The sequence below is a fragment of the Hylaeus anthracinus genome, unplaced genomic scaffold (genome assembly GCF_026225885.1).
Source record: "Hylaeus anthracinus isolate JK02 unplaced genomic scaffold, UHH_iyHylAnth1.0_haploid 11997, whole genome shotgun sequence".
Classification (NCBI taxonomy): domain Eukaryota; kingdom Metazoa; phylum Arthropoda; class Insecta; order Hymenoptera; family Colletidae; genus Hylaeus; species Hylaeus anthracinus.
The window spans coordinates 3,247,019-3,262,415 of NW_026534344.1; the positions used below are offsets into that span (position 1 = coordinate 3,247,019).

A 15,397-nucleotide genomic window follows, 5' to 3' on the forward strand; every position below is an offset into this window, starting at 1 on the left:
TTATAATTTTCAATTCTCTCAGAAATGGTTCTGATCTATGATTTCAGTAACAGTGGCGCCATCGGTGGGAAAATGCTTAAAAGTTTGTAGCGAAAATAGTTCCCACATCTGTTAGTGGATGACGCGACCGAAACTTTTTTATCAAATTGTTCTTTATTTTTTTCATTAATGCTTCATTATTACGATTATTTCTTTTACAACACTACAATATGTGATTTTAATTTATTATTTAAACATTATAATTATTAATGCAGCAGTAATTATTGATTTTTTAGTTTGGGGCACCATCTAGCAGCAACAGTGGAAACTATTTTCACTACAAACTTGGGCGTTTTCCCACCGATGGCGCCACCTAATGACATGTGAAAAAGGGGAAGGGGTAATGGTGTACAATTTTCTATGTCCACCACAGTGCATGTCATTGATAAATAACTGTGTGTATAGTATAGATCAGTGACTAAAAGATGGTCTAAGATGGTCGAAGAAAGTCTGGAAGACTAAGTGGTCACAGTGACATATACAGCTGATATATTTTTTTTAAATACAATTGGTAACCGACTCTTCGATCATGTCATACCTGAATCAACCTGATTATGTGCGTTACGCTTGTAACTGCGGATCTCTGAAACCAATTCCGAAAATTTACTTCTGTAGGCACTGCTTGAAAATTCGGTGCTGTTACTGTGTCCGTCAAGAGGTATATTAATTCTAAAAATTATTCAGTATTAACTAATATAGTTAAACGATATTTAACTTTTAAATATTTCTAACGATAGGTTGATTTTCTTTATTGTCCTAATTGTATGGAGATCTTTCCACCAACAGAGGCTCGTCTTAAGAAAAACAAGTAGGTTGAAATCCTCAGATAATGTATTGCCTAATACAAATGGAAATGAATTTTGCACTTATTAAATTAATGTATTAACAGGTGTACAAACTGCTTTGAATGTCCTTACTGTTTTCATGCTTTGTCTACGAGAGCTGGTCATGTGCCTTTAAGAGTAGTACCTCCCGAAGGAGAAGATACCAAAGATGTTAAAACAACACCAAAGAAAGTTTATTATTTGTTCTGTTCCTTATGTAGATGGACTTCTAGAGATGCTGGTATCCCAGATCAATCTGTAGGTCTGTGTAACCGAAATATCTATTATGCAAATCATGATAACTGATTATTTGAAGACATGTAAAATATTAAACTTATTGTGTCCCTTGTTTAGCTACTGGAGGATGGCCTGAACAAGAAAATCCACATACAAATCGTATTAATGCTTTAATTGATTATCATAAAATATTAGCTCGTGTAGAGAAGCAACAATGCGAAAAAAAATTTCGACCTAAACGTCCTTATATGCAAATGGTAATCCATTCAAACAATGTTCATTTTGGACGATTTGTTTAAATTTACATACTCCAATTCATTTTTTCGTCTTAAGGCTATGTTGACCATAACATCTGCTATGGTTCGTAAACATATCGTTGATGCCGTGAAACCTCCAGCTCTAACACAGTCAAGCGATCATCCTCCGCCATCCGTTGCTAGCGAAGAGGTAGAGGAATTACCCGCAGAAATTTTTACGGAACCAGTAGACATAACTAAGAGTAAGCAGTTATTTGAAATAAGATAATCAAAATATCAATTCAAACTTTCCTCAAAATATATAAAAATTATTTTCGAATTTAGTCACCACATTAGAACAAAGATTACAGCATCTGGATGTGCAAACCGAAAAAGTGAACGATTTACGTCCACAGCACAGACAGTACTTAGTCAGGGGATCACAGCGCTGCCGCGTTTGTGAACATAGCGTTAGTAAACCAGATCTCTCTTCACAGTCTGTAAGATTTAAGATTCAGCTTGCTGCATTGTAAGTCTACAGTACGGTTATCCATTTTATTTTTTTAATTTCATGTTTCACTGAAGAAATATATTTCCACTGTAGTTACCATGTACCAGAGGTAAGAATTGTTACTTGCGAACCACTTCGCCCGGGCAAAGTAAGTGAATTGCTACTGAAATTTTGTAACCCAACTCAACATCAAACTCAAGTAATATTGTTGCCATTGGACACGCCAATGTCTCCTGTACACGTTACGAGTGATAAAGACGAGATTAAACAGGAGAACGTACAACAGGTAAATGCTATATTCTATATTATAAAATACATTATTTACTCAGAGAGAATTACTTTTGTTGGTATTGAAACTATAGGGCCCTGAATCTCCAAACTTATTGCCTTCTATTGTACGACAAGTGCCTGTAGTGGAAGAAACTAAGCCTATAAAAATAAGTGCGAATGCGGATATACTTTTACCTCAAAGCCCTTTTATACTACCACCAAAGGACGATACCGCCGAATACTATGATACAGGAGATAATCACGATGCTCAAAATTTTCAAGATGATCCCAAGTATAAATTTTAATTTTTTAATGTTCAATTTACAATCGTATCTCATTACATACTTCGAGACTTTTTTTCTGTTTAAAGGCTCGTGATCTGGCGAAAAGGAAACAAAGCAGTGATCAAATTACACGTAACCCCTCACGAGGATTTAAAGGAAAGTGAAAATGCATCAGTCATAGTTGGATTTGTTATGCAACATGGATATGTGAATACAATCACAACATCAAGACCCGAAAAGCTGGATCTCAAAATTAAATTATATATTACTGTGGGAAATACTGTTGGCAGTGCTTAATGCTTGCTACTGATAATTATAAAGATAATTGAACTCACAATTGCTAATATGGAATGCTTACACTATAAACAATCTAGCAATATATAAAACTGATAAAAATTTCATTAAACTAACTCTTTCATGCTTTGCAATTGAAAACCATTTTATTTATATTAATTTTAGAATCAATACTAATCAATCTATTTAACTTTTCTACTGTTATTTAAAAAAATATATAATATTAGAAAATTGTATACATTGTATAAGAAATGGTATTATAAATTATATACCAATAAAAGTTATGTTTATTATATAGAATCAAAGTATTACCTGTGTAGAGTAGGAGAATACAATACGAATATTTCTTTTTTTTAATATTTATTTTTGAAAGTTAATAAACCACACATAGAACCACAATTTACAGTCTGCGTCCACGACGACCTCCCTTCCTACGCGTCGAGTCAGATGGAATTGGTGTGACATCTTCGATACGACCAATCTTCATACTAGAACGAGCAAGCGCGCGTAATGCGGATTGTGCTCCTGGGCCAGGTGTTTTCGTCTTATTTCCTCCTGTAGCTCTCAATTTAATGTGAAGTGCTGTAATTCCCAGGGATTTGCACTTTTCTGCCACATCCTATTAATGATAAAAGTGTCATCGATATTCTGGTATTAAATTTGATATTGAATATTTAATTATGTATATGTATTCTTTCAAGTAAAGAAATGTTATTCATACAAACACATTTCTAAATCGAGGAAGAAAATTAATATTCCACATACATGAACGCGCCTATAATTATGAAACAATCATTTAGGTGCTGCCTGAATGTGGACAAACCAAAGATATTATTCTACATAATGTAAACACAAAACTTACTTGAGCAGCAAGCATAGCAGCATATGGAGAAGCTTCATCACGATCTGCTTTAACTTTCATTCCACCAGTAACTCGGGCAATAGTTTCTCTGTAAGCAACAATGGCACATAAATAAAATTGTACATGTAACCTATTGAAACTAATGTCATACACTATTTTCATACGTACCTCCCAGAGAGATCAGTTACATGTACGAAAGTATCATTAAAGCTCGCGAAAATGTGAGCGACGCCGAAAACAACTTCACCATCGCGAAGTTGAGGTCCAAGAGAAACCTGAACTTCTTCTTTTTGTACTTTTCCTCTTTTTGGCGGCATTTCTGTACAAAATATTAAATTAATAATATATTGAACATGTAATACAACAACAACTTATACTATTTTTCAGCTGCCTGTTTATTCATTTAAAATCAACCAACGTAAACAATTTAAATTTATTTTAAGGTTATGTCTTGACAGTGTTCGAAATGCACAAGTCTTTCATGACGTAAAATATATCCAGTCACATCCTAACATTAAACTGATACTAAACAGATATTTTAATTGAGATTTATATAAGCGTGTTTGCTTTGTTTACTCGAACAATTATTTTTCACGTAATGTTAAGTTTTTCTATAGAATACCTTAAAAATTAACCTACTGAATTCTCCCCGATACAGCACGATCAAAGCAGGAAGTCTAAAGAAAGATGGCTTCCGGCGCGCGACGATCGATTTGAATTTCGATAGTATCGAAAATCGAAATATAAGTAGCAATTCTACAATCAAACAGTACTTCTTAGTTTTTAGCGTTTATTAAAAAACTTTCAAAGTTTTCGTTTTAAATCGTTGTTTTTATTACTGGCATGAATTATAAATGTGTGGACAATGGTAAGTTTACTCAAAATCGTAGCTTAAGAATAAACATAAGGTCGATAAATAAATGTATCTATCTTAAAAAGTACGAAAAATAAATTTATTTCAGTAGGAATGTTACAATGTTTCACGAATATTTTTTATTTATTTATTTGTTTTATTCAGAATCTGATTCAAGTAGGAAACTTGCTTTGGATGAGTTAGTTCGATTCATCATTGATCCCGTGCTTTGTAATGTGAGTTGAGTCTAATGACATACAATAGAGACAAATAGTTAGTGGTATGAAAGAAAAATATGGTGATATTTTAAATTTAAAGTAGATCTACAATATACCTGATGTTTGGTTTGTTTAGTTGTTTTTTTTGCTGTTGTTACATCGAGAGAAGTTTTGTCCATTAATTTGGCTCTACCTCGACCACCTCCTCGTGATCCTCTACCTCTAGTTGTCGGTGCTCTACCTTGTTTTCTTTTAGCTGCGTACACTTTATCTATATGAACTTCTTCATCACTACTGATCTTGTCGATTTCAGGGTCCACATATTTTTTACCAAACCTTGTTTTATCACTGAATACTGTTTGTATCTACAAAATAATCCATAATCATTTAATGAATAAGATTCAATTATGTAATCTATATACCTCTGTTTTTTCTTCTTGTTTTTGTGCCATTCTTTTGTCTCGAAAACTTTTAATTTCATCAAGAATGCTTTCAGTGTTATCAACTTCGGAAGCTTCCAAATGTGAAATGGTTTTCTTCATTTGATGACTAAACATAAATGATCAGTAATAATGCCCACACGATACTTTAGAATACACTAGTTGTACAATATCGTGTTAGTTGTTTACCTTACTATATCTTTAAAAGCGTCTGTGTCGTTTCCACTAACAAACCGATTTAATGCTTCATTTAAGCCATTAACTGTTAGTACTGTCAACTTATCTCTATTTGCTTCTGAATTAAAGTGCTTCATTATTCCTCCTTGCACAGTTTTGTTCCAATCCGTATCCTCCTAATCATGAAGTTGATACAATCTTACTTTCAAAGAGTATAAAGTGAGTAGGTTTACACTTACGTCATTAAAGCAGAGAGCTTGCTCCATATCATCAATCTCATCATTGTAATCTTCTAAATTCAATTTTAACTTTTTACCACCTTTCAATTCTTTACGAAACAGAACCATATCCATGGGATTAGCAACTTCATCACAATATTTCTGTGCCAATCTAAAATATGCCATTGTTATATTTTAACATTGCCATATGTGATGTGTTATTAGAGTGAATAATATAAAATCGTACTTAGCCTCATCAAATAGTTCATCAGTGTTGCTATAAAATATTCTTAAACGAATCAGGGGTTGAAGAGGTTGTTTTGGGTGACCTGTTAGTTGTCCAGCAGCTTGAGGCATAAGCACATTCTCTACATAGTTATCAACAAAATTATACACAGACTGTGATAGTGATTCTGTATAATCATTGGATATATTCTGGTCACTGAGAATCAAATTATCAAATACAAATGGTCTGACTGTCTTTAGCTTCAGTTTCTTCATTTTAAATTTCAGTCCATTTATGCTCAAGATACCAATATATTTTGGCTTTGATTCTCCTTCACAAAGAGAGGTTGCTACAGAACTCCCTAAAACAGAAATGTTTAAGTGTAAGATTAAATTTTAATGAATAATGTAATGCGTACTATACCTGGTTGGGAAACAAAAAACTCAGTCTCTGGAACAAATTCTGGTGTGATACGACATTCATGTTCATGTCCCCATATAATAAGATTAAGAAAATTTGGAAGTGTGTGTTGTGGAATGTATCCATATGCTTTGTGCTGTACTCGATTTTGGTGTAGAACAAGTATATTAAAACATTCTGGTACTTCTGTTGGTCGTAACATATCCACCTTTAAAAAAATGTAAAGTTGAATATAATGCATTAATGTATTTCCTACAACTTTACCTTATAATCTCTCACTAATCTAGACAGCCTCTCATCATTTATATAGCTTAAACCATAAAGAGCAAGATGAGATTCTCCTTTTTTCATTATTAAAGGAGGAATAGTCACTCTAGTAAGGTCTGTACATTTTCCAAAATAATTTACTAAACCGGATACTGACAACAAATCCATAGATCCAACAGCCCCAAAACCTATCATTTTAATAGTAGAAGAAATAATTTTAAACAACATTAAGGAAACAAATTGAAAACACAAATATAAATATTGTATTTCTTACTTGGATCATCATGATTACCATGGATGGAAAATACTGGCATACTAACATTTAAATTTGGATCTTCATAATTTACAGTTTTATAAGTGCAATGTTTGAATATAACATCAGGATCACTTAAGAACTGTACTTTAATTTCCCTAATGAACATCATACAATTAAAACATATATAGAATTAATAACATTGTTTATCAAGTAAATTCATTTTGCTGACCTAGAGCCTAAACAATATTTTCTTAATAGTTCCATGCATTTTATTAGTGCAGTTTGTGATGGCTTGGTATCATGAAATAAATCACCCCCAAGAAGTATAAAATCTACTTCTTGTTCTTTGCCATGTTGAAGAATTTCTTCAAAAGTTACAAAACTATCTTCTGGTTCTTTTCCTTATAAATTTCAATACATATAAATATAAGACTTCAGATATCAAGATGTATTGAAGAATATATTTCATATTAAAGAAGTTATATGATGAGAATATTGAAAGAAAAAATGTAAATATAACATTTGTCTTAGAAACCAACCCCTCTTTTTATTATGATCATAACCAAGATGAATATCAGTTGCAATTAAAATTTTAAATGTGTTCTCTTCGTCAATATTCTTACTACAACTTGGTTCTGATGACATTTTGTATGTAAATTATTTTTAGTAAACTTATGGGAGACTGTAAGTTTACTTCCACTTAAACTTCAAATTGCTACAATGTGTTCAATTATAACCTAATATAATTAAATTATTAAATTTACAATGGTCAACAAATCTAACAACAATACTTAGATGGAAGTATGACTTGAAAAGTGTATCTATTAGTTGTGTATTTCACACTGTAAAATAATAATTTACAGAGGCATAAATTCACGTGGCGCTAGTAGGCATCACACACTCAACCTTCTCGTATCTAGCGTATCGGTGAGTACCATGGCACTGTATACAAATTTCAGCGTCGGTGTCGGTAGCCGTCGGTTTCCGTCGGTACTCGTCGCAATGTGAAGTGGTGAAGTCTGCGAGAACAGCCACAGTAACGCACTGCCGCTGATGCGAAGTGGCATGATGTAAAGGAATTTGGATCGTGCGAACTTTGTACAAATAGTCATAGAGTGAACATGCAATGTGGTATAAGTCTCACAGGGAGATAAGGACGAAATAGTTGATCCGCGATAGTGTGCGCACGCAGGATCGCGTTAAACGTTCGTTTCTCATTTAAAACAACGAATTTTTCTCGAAATTGTTTCGCTGTGTTCGAAGTCGAGCTACGGGAAGGACGCGAGCCATCTCTGTGCCAGCATTCTATTGTTCTCTGTCATTCTCGGTCAGTCGATCTTCGTTGCACGCACACCAAAGGCGCTCGTAAAAAAAGAAGTGAAACGTGAACGTCGAGCGAAGTGACGCTCGGCTAGGAAAGGTAAGCAAGTTTGGGAAACTTAAAGATATTTTCTTGACACAGGTCCAAATAACAAGTGATCTTTCATACTGAAATAAATCTGACCATTCACTCGGAAATCGAAAAAAATCGGGACCCTCGAGTGCGAATTTCGTCGACTGCGATCGCTGAGTTTCCTTGTTAATATCTCCTTTAAAACTAATTTTTCTAAATACTTTGGGAAACTTCAACTAAATCTATTTCCTTGACTCAGGTCCAACTAACAACTGATTCCTCATACTGAAATAAACCTGACCATTCAATCGGAAATCGTGAACAATCGGGACCCTCGAATGCGAATTTCGATCGAATTTGCGATCTATTTTTCAAATAGAATATCTTGTATAGATATAGCAGAGAAAACCAATCAGAACGAAAATATATTATTGTCAGTATAATTACAACAGTCGAGTGCTAGAGAAATACAAATAATACGTATATCTTCCTAGATAGTAACACGTGACGTTAATCGTTTGGGTTCCTAGGTTAAGGGCGCAAAGACGTCCGGTAAACACCTGTATGAGTTCGATTGTTGGATCGTTAATTTTATGCGTTTATAGTGGATGCGTATATGAAGACTGTATTTGCATTTATTCAATATGAAGTATGAATATTAAGAATTGCAATCAGCCGTCTGATGATTGTAATGTTAAGTATTCCAGAAATAATAGAAATTAAAACATCGACTTACGCATGTGTAAACAATTTTTTATTTGAACGTCATACCAAGGAATACGTATTACTTTTTTAATTAATTACAATTAACGAATATGTATTACTTTATTTTTCTATTCCAAGTTTTGATACTTCAAAAAATGAACTCGAAAAATTCCCTCTCCCTTCCATTCCTGCAATTAAAGATTATCCCATCGCATATACTTATTGTTAGTTACGCTACCGCACGAGATATACATATATACGTCAATCATGTTTAATAAGAACGTATCATCAGTGCTCCTTGAAAATGAAAGAACCTCCGTAGTAAGTGATTTTTTTGCAAAACGGTGCGTTGCATAAATTTATCAAACGTTTCCAGTGAACACGAAAGTGTCTTCCGTTCCGCGAAAACTCATCGTGTACGTGAATGCCCCTTTCATCGTAAGGACAAACGTTTCTTTTCCCTATACAGGTTTTTGCGTCATTAGGAACCATTCAAGGAAATGAATACAAACCCAACGTAAATTAACAACGATGAAAACAGTACCGGTCGAACCAGTTCTTGTCAAAACTATTTACATTTTTTTTCGTAGTACGTGCTTCAACGTCGATAATAATGAAAGACCTAACGTTTCCATGTATTGGAACGTTGTGCAAGTTTTAACTCACGCTTAACGAAAGCAAACAATGGTAACGTTTGCGATTACATATTTCATAGGATGCGTGGAATCGATAACGCAAATGTAAATAAAGTGTAGTACGTAATAAATCTAAAAATTATTAACACTGAAACGATAGGGTGCGACGAGGAAAGTTCGATAAAAAAATTGCGAACAAAATGAAAGAATACGATTCATGGAAGAATGTTCTTATTCAGTACCCTCATAGATTTGTAACAGATCCCTAATGTATTGTTTGTCGATGAACAGCTAATGGTTCTTTCATGCGCGATCAAATGCGTTTCCAGAAACTTTTAAATTTCCAATTCAAGGGTCAACTGTGATTCAATGATACCGCGCATACTTATGTTGTTGCGTGGACACCGATGCGCAATGTAATTTCGCAACGTTATAACTTAGAAAATTTATACTTTTACATAACAAAATGACGAGTAAATGTTTCTACTTAGAGTTACAAAGCAAAAAAATAATAAATGGTTCGATACAAGGGCACAGAATTAATTTCTACACCTAATGGTATTTAAGATGAATGTTTCAAAAGGATATCGAGTACACGTGGCGCTAATCGGGAAAAGTGGGTTCGTTGACGTTCACTCGTCAATTAAAGGAACTATGATGGGAATGGTTGCTACGTTCACACAACAATTTTCCTCGGCGTTATTATATGTAACGCGCCGTCTTTGTAATAAGGGATCGATGATCGCTTAATTTAACGTGTCAATAGAGTCTCATAACGGCCTGTACGATGGTAAGCGTTTGCTTGGGGCACAGATGCATGCCAAATTGGAAACAATTAAATATGTAACAGTGGCGCGATGGTGGCCAATCGGGCGGTAGAGGAGTTACGAACCACGGTCGTGATTCTTAACTTATGCCCGTTTATGTGTATATTTCATGACTTACGTGGAAAACAACGAATGACACGTAACAACATGCGTACGTAAAGGTCAAGCGTCGCATTCGAAACGAAGTTACAAATACATCTCCCATTGGAAAATTCATTATCGATTGAAATAATGTTGTAGATAAAATTGACACGTGGAAATAATAAAAAGATTAGTTCTTTTGGTCTCGTTCCCGCGTTGAAAGTATCTTTGTATTTCCGTTATTTTTGATACATCTGAGACGAGCTGTTCGATTTTACGAAACTGTATACACTTGTTGCTTGACGCATAGCCTTGCTATAATTTACAGTCTCCTATAAACGTTTATTAGCTATAAACGTGCATTAATATTGACACCGATATTATAATTTTCTTCGAAAACTATCCATAGCGTTGGAACGAAATAGCCACTCGTGTCTCTATGAACTTTCTTTCATTACTTTTGTGGCGAGTTTTCATCGTCCTAAATCAACGATCTAAACTTCAAATTTCCGTACTTGAATTGTTTTAGTACTCGAGTCGTGAAGTGGTATACGATGAGTAAGATTAAAAATAAGTACCAAGTTTCCGCTAAGTGGAATAACAATGATCGAGTGATTCATTGGGAGCATGACTAATATAATATTCTATTAGTAACGCAAACCACGAGATTCCGCTCACTAACTGGAAAATGGAATACTTATGAAAATGATTTAGCAAAACCGACGATGTCTAAAAGGTTTTCAGCATCGTTGTCGATGAGACATTTCCCTGTTTCTTCGTAGCATTTTTTTACAAAAATTAATAATCGGAAGGAATTTTAGAAAATATTTAAGAAATGTATCTTACTAAATTCGATTGAACGACGTACGTAACGAAACTTTCCTCCAAACGATACGTAATCATTATCGGTAGATAAAGAAACAAAAATTCAATATTATTTAGATTTCCAGAGTAAATAATAAAGTACACGGAATACATCTGATATAAATTGTTTAAAGTTATGCGATTAGATAACTTAAAGCTTGAGGAAAAGTGGCCATAACTACGAGGTAAAGAATTGACACATTCTTTTCTACTAAACGTGTCAATTTTTTCTTCGTGGGTACCTTGCAATTACCAACCTAAGCGTTTATTCGATACAATTACATACGTACATTGTATCACATAATTTTTTAATTTTATTGCAACGTTTCTTTAATTTGTTATTTTTTTTGTTCTTCTAAAGGGATGCCATCACAATGGTTTTGGATAATCTTTGAACTCGCGCTTTGCGCGGTCGCGTTGGAACATGACAGTATTAAAGCTTTCCTAGAGATAACCGAATTCGAATACGAGGACAATTGTAACATTACAGCTGATGCTGAATGGACGTTCATTAATTCTCCGTCAAGTGAAACACTGTCGCTATGGGTAAATGTCTGACCAAATATATCCAATACAAAAACATCCAAGTAATTTTTAACTAATTTATAAACGAAAACTGGGACTTGAAGTAGTTACTTAAATACATTCGTTTTCTTGATTTATAGGAAGAAAAATTAATTTCTTACGCCACTTTCAAAAATATGCAAAAAAATGAAGTTGCTAATGTCTCGAACACTAGCGATCCATCTTTAAAACACAAATACGATGTTGCCGACAAAGCAGGCGATGCTTTACTGGAAACTGAAGATTCTGAAACAGTAATATTCTTAATGAAATTGAATAAAGAAAAAAAATGCCAACGTTTAAATGGATTTTAAACAGTTTTACTTTTTATAGCTGATTCACTTTGCTGGAACAGCAGAGTTGCTGAGACTATCCACACTTCGTACGGGAGTCTTGAAGAACTACACGCGTAAAGGTACTAATTTCAGTTAATTACTGACAAGACAGTATATATAAACTAATAAAACTATCGATACAGATGTTGAACGTGTATTGTCTCATAACAACAATGTTAACAATAAAAGGAGTACCTGGATAGCTTGGCATCAAGAGCTAGCTCCGCTTATTAAGAATTTTACAACTGTCTTACCATTCGCTGATAAGGCTGCCAAAGCAAATGGTTGGTATTTTAAAAAGTAATTTACATTTAATTTGTAATCATTTAACTTGATTGATTAACGAAAATATTGTTTTTGCTTTTAGACGCCAAAGATGTTGCAGAATATTGGGAACTTTTAAGCGGATTCTCCGATGGTTATGAAAAAATTTATTACGAATGGAGTAAAGTTGCTAACCTTCATAAGAAAGTAGTGAAATTCGTAAAAAATAGTCTATCGCACAAGTACAACGTTACTATGGACGACACAATACCAGCTTACTTACTGGGTAAGCTTAAGTTAATATTTTAACAAACACTGATTTGTTAAACGATTGAGATTTGGAAACGATAATTTTTCGTAACAGGATCGCTACAAGGAAGCGATTGGACTCCTATATCAGTTGATGCAGTACCTTATCCAGAAATCATGTACAATATAAAAAAAAATCTTTGGAAAAGGGTAAATAATGATTACTTTGATAATATGTACATAAATTGAACAATCTAGTAATTGAAGGTAATTTTAGAAACTTCTTGGAAAGTCATTATATACGACTGCCTCCGTAATGAGCACGCAAATGGTAGACCAAGTTCCACAAGCTGATTTTTGGGATAATAGTTACTTTAATAAACAATGCCCGTCAAAATTAATTAATTTCTGTAAAGACGGTATTACGAGGTATGTCTCTTCAGGATGAAATATTTTAATTAATTGAGTAATTTTGAACGTTTACGTTACAGGGTGTCCACTTGTTTTGAACCCACTGTAAGCAATTTTCTTTCTGCTCATAAAAATATTGGAACGATTGTGTTAAATCAAATGTCTGCCGAAATGATGCCGGTACTTAATACGGCTAATCGATATTCTGGTAGGAAAAGATATATTAAAAAATATATTTAAGTTATTATAATGAATTTTAGATGATAATATTTGTATCCTCTTCTAGCCTTAGAAGTAGGCGTTTCAGAACTTTTTGGCATCTTAGCAGCTAGCCCCGCTTGGCTAAATTACACTCGTATCGTGGATAATTCTACCGATAACGAGCAACTTTCAATTGTGTCATTAATGATAACGGCGTTGGACACGTTACCGCGTCTTGCGTATTACATGTCAGCGGACAGGTGGAGAATTAATGCTATCAACAATGGTATTACAAATTCAGAAGATTTAGTATCGTCTTGGTGGAAGTGCAGGTATCAATTTATTATAATGGTAATGTAATATATTAATAACAAATATAAATTATAAATTTTGTTTTAACCCAAATGTTAACTATCTTATTCGAGGCAAGAATATGAAGGACTCAACTCCAATGGAACAGAACCACCTACATTTTTAAATGACGACTATATCACTAACAATAGACCATATCTTTCGTAAGTAATAATAAAGATAAGAATTAAATAATCTCTATACAAGTTTTAATATAAAATTCACTTTCGTAGAAAATTAACTGGTACTATTCTCGCATTTCAATTCTATGAATATTTGACGGAGTCCACGGAAGTCAGATACGACTCCATCTTGGGAAGACAAACGAAAGCAGAGTTCATGTGCGTATCACTTATATCTATAAATTTTAGTGACTTATTTTGTAAAAGAAATCAAGAATTTGTTAATTTGTCAACAGAAAAATGATTCAAGAAGGTGGTGCCGATGATTGGACGAGAGTGATTAACAAATACTTAGAAATAAACGAAATTTCATCGGATGCACTTTTGTCATTTTTCTCTCCCTTAGAAGATTTCATTGATTACTTGGAAGAAGATTACGAATATAAAACATTTACCGTTAAAGAATCGGAGCTCGAAGCACTAGAAAAGAATGTTATCAAAGAATTTAATGCTCCTTCAACAACAACTACTAGTACTACTACTACTACTACCACTACTGCCCCATCGAGAAATATATCCAAGTCGAGAAAGATCTCAAATACGATATCCTCGAGTAAAGAAAGTGATGAGAAAAGCAATGCACACGCTACAGTTAACAACGATAAGAATTCAGACCCGAAAAATGTACAAGATGAGAAATCAGGAAACCGTAAAGTTTCAGAAGCGTCGCTTACAATTCCTTTCGATGAGTCGATAGATGACTTAGCCGCGGACCAAGATAAGAAACCAAAGATTAATACTACTAAGGCAGTGTGGGCTGTGGGTGCCGTACTTCTAGCTACGATAGTTATTTGTATAATAGCGATTTTTGGAAAGCAAAGATGTCGTAAAACACCAAAAAATAGACGATATGTATAACAGTATCCTTCAGCATTAAACAAAAATATATTTATTCTTGCATTTAGTTCGTACGGTAGTTTTTATTCAAATAAGTTATCGACATAAAGCCCTTCATCTAGAAGGACGTTTAATGATTTACAATATTGAACATTGTACATTCCTTACTGTTGCTACAAGACAATTTGAAGTTATTTCCACACATCGAACTTTTTGTGAGCGATATTATAATTCGTATTCTGGGCAGTATACACCAGAGAGAATATCGACAACGAGAATTAGAACCTAAGAACAGAAGAGCCGATAAGTATTAACCGCACAAATACTACTATATTGTTTATGATTTTTTTTCTCAATCAGAAATTATGATAACATGTATATGCTACATATTACGCACACAACTCCCAACAGTTCCTTTATAAATATGCCAAACTATAAAAAATGATTTTCAAAAGTGCACTAAAAAAAATGTATTCCCCATATTTTCTGTAGAACCTTCAAAAAAATATATATTTCAATACGTTTTTGTAACATTATATTTGTAGTATACACTCGAATTTACATAAGGCTTGTACATAATCACCTATATAGTTGTAAAGTTGAGTAACGAGTACACGAACGAGTGTTGTCATCGTAACATCTAACGTATCGCAAACCAGTAGAATGTGTCACATATTTTTCTACCATCGCATCGCTGTGTACAATTCTTGCATACGTGTGCATCGTTTATATACAATGAATTGTATGGAAGATTTATATTTTTATAAAAAGTATTTATTTTGTATCTAACAAGATAAGCTAATAAAATATTGTTCTGGTACAAAGTTGATTTGCAACCTTGTAAACAAAAATCAAATCCTCAGAAG

The 15,397-nt window shown here is 33.6% G+C and overlaps 4 protein-coding genes across 6 annotated transcripts; 2 read left to right on the forward strand and 2 right to left on the reverse strand.

The window, feature by feature from the left end:
* The first annotated feature begins 393 nt into the window (after window positions 1-393).
* Window positions 394-2,988, forward strand: LOC128889413 (dynactin subunit 4). Its single transcript, XM_054147039.1, has 9 exons — window positions 394-697; window positions 777-847; window positions 929-1,125; window positions 1,218-1,357; window positions 1,434-1,599; window positions 1,682-1,865; window positions 1,941-2,133; window positions 2,210-2,409; window positions 2,488-2,988. Exons 1-9 carry the CDS (start codon window positions 569-571, stop codon window positions 2,696-2,698), a joined length of 1,491 nt encoding a protein of 496 aa, XP_054003014.1. The 5' UTR covers window positions 394-568; the 3' UTR covers window positions 2,699-2,988.
* A 50-nt stretch (window positions 2,989-3,038) lies between these two features.
* Window positions 3,039-4,249, reverse strand: LOC128889437 (40S ribosomal protein S14a). Of its 2 annotated transcripts, none has more exons than XM_054147079.1 (4): window positions 4,180-4,249; window positions 3,726-3,876; window positions 3,558-3,645; window positions 3,039-3,314 (listed from the first exon to the last, which is right to left on the reverse strand). In XM_054147079.1, exons 2-4 carry the CDS (start codon window positions 3,872-3,874, stop codon window positions 3,096-3,098), a joined length of 456 nt encoding a protein of 151 aa, XP_054003054.1. In that variant the 5' UTR covers window positions 3,875-3,876; window positions 4,180-4,249; the 3' UTR covers window positions 3,039-3,095. The 2 variants fall into 2 exon arrangements, with proteins under 2 accessions (XP_054003054.1, XP_054003053.1); XM_054147078.1 differs by having other exon boundaries at window positions 4,197-4,248.
* Window positions 4,250-4,488: 239 nt separating this feature from the next.
* LOC128889400 (double-strand break repair protein MRE11) lies at window positions 4,489-7,572 on the reverse strand. 2 transcript variants are annotated; one of them, XM_054147006.1, is made up of 11 exons: window positions 7,494-7,572; window positions 6,862-7,033; window positions 6,651-6,787; window positions 6,374-6,564; window positions 6,113-6,317; window positions 5,711-6,050; window positions 5,485-5,635; window positions 5,258-5,421; window positions 5,051-5,177; window positions 4,745-4,993; window positions 4,489-4,657 (listed from the first exon to the last, which is right to left on the reverse strand). In XM_054147006.1, exons 2-11 carry the CDS (start codon window positions 6,894-6,896, stop codon window positions 4,568-4,570), a joined length of 1,689 nt encoding a protein of 562 aa, XP_054002981.1. In that variant the 5' UTR covers window positions 6,897-7,033; window positions 7,494-7,572; the 3' UTR covers window positions 4,489-4,567. The 2 variants fall into 2 exon arrangements, with proteins under 2 accessions (XP_054002981.1, XP_054002980.1); XM_054147005.1 differs by lacking the exon at window positions 7,494-7,572 and adding an exon at window positions 7,172-7,353.
* A 125-nt stretch (window positions 7,573-7,697) lies between these two features.
* On the forward strand, window positions 7,698-15,355 carry LOC128889396 (angiotensin-converting enzyme-like). The gene is made up of 14 exons (XM_054146995.1): window positions 7,698-8,052; window positions 11,499-11,683; window positions 11,803-11,955; window positions 12,035-12,116; window positions 12,180-12,320; window positions 12,404-12,586; window positions 12,665-12,759; window positions 12,827-12,978; window positions 13,041-13,168; window positions 13,247-13,493; window positions 13,587-13,676; window positions 13,746-13,853; window positions 13,931-14,554; window positions 14,712-15,355. The coding sequence occupies exons 2-13, from the start codon at window positions 11,501-11,503 to the stop codon at window positions 14,550-14,552; spliced, it is 2,184 nt and encodes a 727-aa protein (XP_054002970.1). The 5' UTR covers window positions 7,698-8,052; window positions 11,499-11,500; the 3' UTR covers window positions 14,553-14,554; window positions 14,712-15,355.
* Window positions 15,356-15,397: the final 42 nt, after the last annotated feature.